This window comes from Scylla paramamosain, chromosome 33, assembly GCF_035594125.1.
Source record: "Scylla paramamosain isolate STU-SP2022 chromosome 33, ASM3559412v1, whole genome shotgun sequence".
NCBI lineage: Eukaryota > Metazoa > Arthropoda > Malacostraca > Decapoda > Portunidae > Scylla > Scylla paramamosain.
The window spans coordinates 9467667-9477451 of NC_087183.1; the positions used below are offsets into that span (position 1 = coordinate 9467667).

At 37.4% G+C, this 9785-nt stretch overlaps 1 protein-coding gene across 7 annotated transcripts; it reads right to left on the reverse strand.

Moving 5' to 3' along the window:
- Positions 1-762: 762 nt before the first annotated feature.
- LOC135089639 (ubiquitin-like protein 7) lies at positions 763-7883 on the reverse strand. Of its 7 annotated transcripts, none has more exons than XM_063985501.1 (9): positions 7702-7881; positions 6596-6691; positions 6103-6209; positions 5010-5143; positions 4674-4821; positions 3860-3962; positions 3276-3508; positions 2737-2953; positions 763-2188 (listed from the first exon to the last, which is right to left on the reverse strand). In XM_063985501.1, exons 1-8 carry the CDS (start codon positions 7841-7843, stop codon positions 2756-2758), a joined length of 1161 nt encoding a protein of 386 aa, XP_063841571.1. In that variant the 5' UTR covers positions 7844-7881; the 3' UTR covers positions 763-2188; positions 2737-2755. The 7 variants fall into 7 exon arrangements, with proteins under 7 accessions (XP_063841571.1, XP_063841573.1, XP_063841567.1 ...); XM_063985503.1 differs by having other exon boundaries at positions 3276-3493; positions 7702-7880; XM_063985498.1 differs by having other exon boundaries at positions 2050-2188; positions 2737-2968; positions 7702-7883.
- Between the last annotated feature and the right edge of the window lie 1902 nt (positions 7884-9785).

A 9785-nucleotide genomic window follows, 5' to 3' on the forward strand; every position in this document is an offset into this window, starting at 1 on the left:
TGGATGTTTATCTGATCCTATACCTCATAAAAGACTAAGATAGCACTGGAAAACATACAACTTAACTATTTTGGTATTTGAGTAAAAGTGTCCATGGCTATTTGCTGGAAGGTTACACAAAAGAGCAGATATAAAAATGGAAAGGAACAGGATAGTATTAGGAACCTATTGAATTATGAGCATGTAATGATAATAGTGGTATTATTGATAGAAATATTTGGCATAATAAAACTGCTGATTTTATGGAGAGAGAGAGAGAGAGAGAGAAATGGAAATAACTAGTGGGATTGAACGTATGAAGTGTGAGGTTATTCATTGATGTAGTGCAATATACAGTGGTGAGAAGTTAATATAAAGATGGGATGGTAAGAGTGTTGGTGCTGAGATGGAAATAAGTGTCATGGCTGAGAAACAAGGAAGGTGAAGAAAGTGTCTGAGTGGTAAATTACAGTGTTCTGCTTTTTACCATATACCAACCTACATTTATGGAGGGAGGGAAAAAATTCATTACAATGCCTAAGAGATAGGAGGCCAAGCTCCCATTAAATTACATAGTTTAGCTGTGATAAAGACAATACACTTCATCTCACTGTAAGAATGAAAATGGAGAGGAAGTTCCTAGTCTCCCTTATTCCTATTCAGTTATCTTTTACAATGCCCAAGGAATATGGTAGTACTATTCTTCCTATTCTTTCAATCTAGCCAAGCTGTTTCCTATTTCACAAGAAGGTAAATGTAAAATTATAGAAAAAAATAAAAGCATGGAATAGAGCAATATATTTTGTATTATGGACTTGCAGAATGGGTTAAGGTGAGTACTTTACTTTAACAAAGGTTATAAGAATATGAACAGCTGAAGGAGATCAGAACTGAAAGTGACATCAATAAGACAGGTCAACTTCTATCATTTGTAGTGAAGGAAAAAGACAGCACAACGATATATATAAGAGCAAAGAAGTGTGATTTAGTACAAATTAGTTGCAAATAGAGAAAGTATCCTGGGGACTTTTCTCCTAAGGTTATCTTCGTCAGCCATTATTACTATTTGTGTAATCTGCTCTATAGTTATATTATTCAGCACAACATGTTTCAGCACTGCACGTGTGATTTTCCACAATTTATGCAAAGTGCATAACTGGACATTTCATATTAATTAATTGATATTTTGTATTAATTGATTAAAATAATGCAGTGAGGATTATTTTTAAACTTTCTGGGAGAGATGTGATATCCAGTGTCCCAGCACTGAAACAATACACTGGGACTCAGCCCTAAATGACTGGGGGGCTATATAGCAAGATACTCATTACCATAAGACAGACACTTGACAGAGCTGGGTGCCTCACATGCCATGAACATCTTAAGCCTTGTGGCTTTTGCAGAATCATCTTAACCAACAAGAAAAAACTGACATGGGTGAGTATGTTCCTTGCCCAGTGTTAGCTTGAGATGGAATATATACATAACAGATAAAAATATGAAGATGGAAAATAAGAGGACACCAACCTTCACTATCCTTCATGTCTCAAAAATACATATACTTTTAGGAAACATGTCACTAAATATCTTTGCCCCACAAACAGCTCAATACCTAGAAGCCATCTCAAGTATGAAACATACTGCATAAGTAATGACAGTGAAATAGGCTGTAAAAACAAATATGAACAACTCTAATTGTAACAAAATAAAGACCAGGCAGTATGTTCCCACCTGCCTTATTTGTGTTATTTTGCTTTGTAGTTCTCTTACTCTAATGGTTGTTATTCTGTCCATCACCAGCTGGAAATATGTTTCATTCATGATTGAAAGAGAAGCAAAAGTATTTTTAGATTTAAATATTTAATGAGATATACCCGACTTCACTCATAATTATCAACTAGAAAAGAAAAATTGTTTCTTATTCTGACCACATCAACTTTTGATATTCTGAGGATTGTTACAAGCAGCAGCAAAACCTGAAATCACACAGCACACCACTCTTTTAAGACATACAAATATAATACTAAACCTGCCTCTGAAACTTAGTTCAGCAAGGATAAAAGCAACCATTTCTGTCTCTGCATATTGTAAATGTTAAATATCTAAGTCTCTATCTTATAGTGCATATTCAGAACAACTAGAAGACAGGCGCATTAGGCTGAGTGCATTGATAAGGTTGATCCAAGGTGGTAATCTATAACAGAAGCACCTGAAAGAAGGAAAGAATTCTACTGAGACGAATATGTAAATGGCAATAACCTGAATTTAACAAGATCTTGCACAAGTCATGTAATGTTATGTTAAAGATTTTGAAGTGTGGGACCTTTGCTACGAAATTTATGTCAGGTGAAATACATAAGTTTCCATGTTAATATTTGCAGCCTTTCACCTGTAATCACTCCTGCAGAAAGAGTTTCTGTAAAAAGAATAAGGCATCAGAGAAGCAAAGTATACATCGACATAAAAAATAAACAAGGCACATAAAAAATCCAGTGTAAATAATATCTTGTATATTTCTATCATGTAACTTGAACCTTATTTCTTGTTCAGTTTTTAAGTGTTTCAAATACCTACACTGGTGCATGCATGGCAGGAAAGCAGAACTTGTGTAAGCTTCATTCACTCTGACTTCATTCAACGAGAGAGAGAGAGAGAGAGAGAGAGAGAGAGAGAGAGAGAGAGAATATGTAACAAGGAGAAAATTACACACTTCCTGATGAATTTCCATCAGCATCTACCCGGAATTCATCCACCCACCCAACACATCCACTAAGTCCTAGTCATCTGCCATCCACTGGGCAAATATAAGGTTGACAGCTGCCTGGACATCTCCATTGGTGGCCTGCAGCGCTTCTCTGCTGAGGTCCTCATTAGGAATTCCCATTTCCCTCATAAGCTGTAGAGATTCTTCTATGTTGGGGATCTGGACAGTGGATGGAGGACCAGATGAAGCAGAGGAGGGAGGTCCTGATGCCTGGAAAGAGATGGACTGTGATGGTTTGAATGATGTGAAGATGAAGGATGAGGATGAATATGTGAAATATTCTAGACATTTTAAAGTACATAAAATACATCAAATACCAACACAGAGAAAAAAAATGAAGACATGGATGAGGTTCTAACAGAGGACCTGGAGTGTATGGTGACTGGCAGACAAGTTAAGTATAATAATGTAACTTGCAAAGTTGTCATGAGGTGACTGAGGCCAATCCATGAAAACAATGATGATGTCTTCCATTCCTACATTAGTAATAAAAGATACCATGCCACTATGCTCTAGTTTATATCATTCTCACCCTGCTAGCAGAGGCAGCCAAGGCATTCTGCAGAGCATTGCTGAACATCTCCTGGGTTATGGGCCCTGGACCAGTGGGGGCACCGACAGAAAAAGCTGGCGTATTAAAGGGTGTAGTGGTGGCGATGGAAGGGGTAGTAGGTATGCTGCGTGGAGCACTGGTTGGCTGTCCTGGTACACTACCATTATTGCTGCTGCTGCTGCCACCACCACCACCTCCTGTGGGTGCAAACACTTAACAGATTTTCCAATGGAATTCATCACATCCACCTCTTATGCTTATACAAAGCTAATTAAGTCCACACTAATACCTTGTCCTTGGTACTCCCTCAGGAGACACACAGCAGATGTAACTCCACTGTACAGTAGATCCTGTACAGTACATCACACCTCCATTAGATTTTATTGAGAAGTGTGAGGAGGCAGTTAAGATCTGCTGCAGATAAATGAAATTTAATACAAAAACATAAAAGAAAAATACACATAATAAGTAACAGGATCAAAATATTAAAGGTGTAATCTTTAACCATAAAAAAAGATAATTGCTCCACTTTGAGGAACAACTAAGATCCCACAGTCACCAACCTGTAGCACTAGCAAGGGCAGCAGCTAATTGGGCTGGTGTGATTGGCTGGAAGGGCACTGAGCCACTTGCCCGACTGTCTCCACCTCCAGTTGAGTCCTCAGACTGTAAGGGACATGGAGATGAGTATAAGGTGTGAGATAGCTGATATAAGAAATGTCAAGAAATTGTTGTGAGGTGTATTAATGAGAGTAAAATGTAATGTATGAGTAAAAGTACAACTATTTGATTTCACTCTTCCTCTTTGTTATAATCTTTCTCATAGAGGAAAGTGCTAATATATAAGAAACTAATTCAGACATATTTGCACCCATATCTTTTATGTAAGTTTATGGATAATATATATATATATATATATATATATATATATATATATATATATATATATATATATATATATATATATATATATATATATATATATATTTCTTCAATTTTCTAAAGATTTGAAAATTCACACAACCTCCACAGCACAGTGCCATAAAAAATCAACAGAAGTTGGAGATAAACTTGTGATGAAATCAGGATATAATTTACATTTCATGCTCAATCACATACCAGAATCAAAACACATAATACAGAACAAGACTCCAACATATGCTCATAAGTACATGATACAGCTGCTGTGTGGATGGGTTATGAAGTGAAGGCTATCTGCAACCAGTAATTTATTGCAGTGCTAATATTGGATGAATGTTTAACCAAGTTATATTACATTAACTCAAATGAGTCTATTATAAAGTTTTGTTGTGTCTATAATATGATAGGAGACAGGAATTTTAATGAAAAGACACAAAACAGTAGGTTCTTGAATACCTGATCTGCCTCCATCTGGTCATCATCTGACAGAGCATCCATAGAGTAGGATACATGGTGTGAGCGGCGTGGAGATGGAGCTTCACTGGGGCTGAGGGAAGTGACATACTGAGCCACACGACCCACTTCAGGCCATGACTCAACTAACCTGAGAGGAAGAGGCAAATGTGGATGTTCTCTTGATTTGTTACACCAATAAGTACAAAATGAAAATTTAAGAAGATAAACATCTCTATGCTGAAATACCAAATGAAAAGCAAGGTATGAGAAATGTAAGATGATGGAAATCCTAATAATGAAAATGCAGAAAGAATGGCTTGTAAATAATGAACCTACTTGGTGAGATTGTCTGGATTAGTGAGTCCCAGGAAGAGTTCAGGATCCTGCAGCATTGCCAGGGCTGCAGGATCATGTCGGACAATGGGACAAGAGGCCAGGATCTTTTCCACCATTTCTGGTCTGCGCAACTTCTGAATTAAACATGGAAACTGGTGTAACATTTAGGTGGACTTCTTGTGTCTCAATCCATTTACTCATCCTTTAAGTGGGATGTCAGCTTGCTACAAAGACTGATAAATACCAAACTTATGTACTTATTGGAAACAACGGCAAAACATTCAATGATTTTCACAATCAATTCTTTAGTTTTCATGATAAGCTTGAATATGTATAATGATTAATATTGCCTGTAAGTATTTATCAAATATCATAAAACATTGTAATTGTGACATAACAAATGTGGTAAACACAATGGAAAGATCACCGAGTATTGAGTATATGGTAGTTGCTTATCAGTACTCAGCTTACAACCTCACCTAGGCCCACACAGCTTGCCTGGTTCAGCTTCCAGTGAATGGACAATAGCAGATGGAATACTTTATTGCAGCATCTACATATAGTAAGACAGCTTCATATGTCATATGCCCTTATCCTCTGTATCACATATAAAATAATATTTATAACTGCAATAAGAAAATATTACTATTTTCATGATTACTGTTGTTCTGAAATTGCTGATTATATACCTTGCAACTACCACACAATAATTTCCACTAAGTTCAACCATCATCATAATAATCTTATTAATACAAGTGCTATCCATTTTGCTGAGAAGCTCCAAACACCTTATTTTTTGTCATCTCTCTACAGTCAAAGTATTTAAGAGATGATACATCAAGACACCTTAAGAATTAAGTGCCTTTAATTTTTTTGTTGCTTAAGACAGCTTGATTTAAGTCTTTTCATAATACTAATTTGTTTCATACTCTTTAGTAATTTTCTTTTAGACAGATCAATCTAAGTATTTTAACAATACTAATTTGTTTCATATTCTTTACTGTGTGTTTAGAATTAAAGTGGCAGAAAGCTATTCTGTGTTCTGACCTCACACACTTGCATGTTCACAAACACTGCTGCTGCATCAACACACCTGGACAAAGTCTCGGAAGTTTGGCCTCGACGTGACATTTCTCAGAGACACCAGGAGTGTTTGAACCTCTGGAAGACTAAGTGGAGCTGCAGCAGGAATGGAGCTCTCTAATTTAAAGAATAAAAAACACAATACATATTAAATAAAACAAATACAATCACAAGATGAAAATATTTATCTAAATAAAAATGACTGATTTTTTCTTATTTCAAACTGAAAATACATGGAAGGGGTCCTGTGTCATGGCATGCTTTGTATAAATAATCCAATGCATTTCATACATATTAATAGTTTTTGACACCTCATTTCCTTTTGGAAAATGATCCCATCAACAAAGAATAGGCATGACAGAACATTGTGACATGCTATTTATAAACATAACTCATGCAACATCACACACTCTGTCTATTTCCCTAAATATCCACACTAAAATAGATCTTTTTTTATTTCCTTTGCACCCCATTACTTAATGTTCAGGGATGACCAAACTTACCACTCCTGGGGAAGCAGTGGATCATGGAGCCTGAGGTGATCCCTGCATCATTCAGGGAGTCTGAACCTTTCAGCACCACACCACAGTGCACCAGCTCTGTAAAAAGTTGACTGACTGTCAGTGTCAATATTACAACACAAAAACTTTTACTTACACATAACAAAGTTTCAACAATCCATTTTTCCATTCACTTGTATCAAGGTGTTACATTCTAGTACACATATACTGGTACTAAAGCTTCATTCAGTCAGTATATCTAATGATCCATCATTTTTATGAACTCCAATCATGGGAGTAGTTAAGTTAAATTAAGGCAACATGGGGAGCTCAAAAAATAAATCCACACAATAGAAATGGCAGCCTGCCAAGTAGCTGCATTATTTCATATTTTTCAAGCCCTGAAAGTAGCCTCTATGGGAAGAAGTCAGTCAGATCACTGCCATGACCATCCAGATGTAAAATTTGAATCCTATTTATAGCAAACATTTTTTTCTTTTCTCCGGTATGGTTTTTCATAAACTAAAACAAGATATGAAGGTTGATAATATTCCATGGTGAAATGCTGTATTATCTATTCTGAATATATGACATTTTACACAAAGAAGGAAGAAAGCATACATTATGCAGCACTCGTAGAGTTGTGTGGTCTGTTGGGTCCTGGACTGACTGGGCCCACATCCTGCCGGTGTGAGTTGCCAGGTTGGGAACCCCTGGTCTATACCATAACTTTGGGTCCCATGAGGAAATCTTAAAGTTTCCATTAATGCAACAATTTTCCTTCCTTTCCCCAATGACCAACATGTTTAATGACTCGGTAGTAACGTTGACTTTCCGGATGAGGAACCAAAAACAGGTATGGTACATAGCCCATCGCCAACCTCCCTGACTCACCACCAAGCTCCCAAATTAATGACTAGACATACTATATCTTAGAATCCTTCATTTTTTCCTTAGGCAGAGTTCCTGCTCCAGATCTGGTCTTCTTGTACATGAACCATCAAGGAAATACTGTCCCCAGGTATTTTTTACACAGCCATCCCAGACCATGCCAGGAACAATGGACCGCCACTCACACACTACTGCAGGGACACATAATTGTTCCTCACCAATTTTCTCCGGCGTGGTATTGCTCTGGGCAGCTGCCTTCTGCCTCACTGAGTCCACTGTGTCGTTTAAGTCTACATTGTCGAGAATAACGCGTTCCTGTGTGCGGGACTTCAGCCGCAGCCCGAGGTACAGCGTCGCCATCTTCGCTCATCAGCTGATTCACCAAAACAAAGCCAGCCAGCCAGTCAGCCAGCCTCCACTCAACTTTGCCGCCAAACCTAAACTTTATTTTTCTACTTATTCATTTACAAACTGCTATGATTTTTTCGTAATTTGAATATAATTACTAAGGGAAAATAGAACATCGAGTGCTTCAAATTTCTTGGTACTTATACTATTTTTTTTTTTTTTTTTCGTAGTCGACATTTGCTCAAACAGAGCAGTGTATGTCATGCTTTTTTTTTTTTTGTTCTACTGAAGTATATTCATACAAGTCAGTTGGGATACAAAGTCAAAACATGAAACATCGACTTTCAACTGCCTCAGGAAAGGACAGTCTGCCCTAACAACATCAACAACATCAAGAACTCCATCAAAACAATAAGAATTATAGATGTTTATTTATTATTTTTTTTAATGGAGACACAGTAAGTCCTAAAGAAAGTCCAGCTAAATAGTACACACACACACACACACACACACACTGTAGACGCCGTCACGTCTATAAGGGATCAGGATGACAAACGACCCAGTCGTTTACTCGCTTTAATGCGGTTAACCTGTAATGACAATTAATTTGACATCAGCACGAGTAGTGAAATACAATAAAACATCCGTATACACGTAAGGCACATGAGCATCATTAAGAGATAACATTCCATCATAATAGAGAGTGATATAATAACCAAATACATGATGGTATACGCCTTAACAAGCTCTCAGAATAATAGAGACACAAATGTAATACATATAATAATATTCAATATTCAGTGTACTTTGACTTAACCAGAATGCAAAACTTACGACTATGAGGGTCGGCGTTTGAGGGTCTAGGGTTTATGGAGAAAGCAGAGCGAGTCACGACACCTCTCTCTCTGAAGCCTGGACACAATCTGCCTTCTTCTGAGGCCGCTGGGGCAGATATGCGACCCCGGATGACCCGTTCCCCTGCCGAGGTCCCTCTGTGTCTTATCTACCTTACGCGCCATGTCATCAACTTTACCACGTAAACACAACCCTCACTACCTCTCTACAGCTAAGCTAGTTCCTCCCACACAATTTCACTACTGCAGTTAACTACTACAATGAATGCAGTTTCCTTAGTTTCTATTCTTTCCTTAGTGTTACACATGCTTCGTATTAGTCTCTCGCCACCAGACTCACAGGACCTTGTGAGGCGACACAGCTGGCGACTACACACACACACACACACACACACACATATATATATATATATATATATATATATATATATATATATATATATATATATATATATATATATATATATATATATATATATATATATATATATATATATATATATATATATATATATATATATATATATATATATATATATATATATATTCTTTTACTTATTTATTTATTTATTTATCTATCTATCTGCATATGTCTGTGGCCACTCCAACAAAGGATGACACGTTACATTAATCTTTGTCAGTAGCCAGCCCTCAAAGCGGACATCCCTATTCAAGCTTAAGTGAGTCACTTCATGGAGTCCCGCTCAAGTCCCGCCTAAAGGTGACTTCACATCGGCTGCGATGCTTCGTTAGCTACTGGAGGTGTATAATAGAAAACCACGTGGCTTCCAATCGCTATAGTGTTTTTTTTTTTTTTTTTTAATAAAGGTGTTACGCTTGCAATGTGTGAGATTGTCGCTCATGTATCTTGCCTGTCGCCGGCCCAGCGATTTTTTTTCAAAGAAAGCTTGGCTGACGCATGTGCGTCCTCAGTAACATGTGAGTCACTCTGGCAACAAGGGCATGCCGTCACTCGTCACTGCCACTGTAGCTCCCCTTGGAAGAGAAGGTGTATAGCATAGCACAAATAATGTATAAGATAGAATCCTTGGCACAGCAAACTCGCGTTGCAGCCACCGCCAGTGTCAGCTCGTGGCATT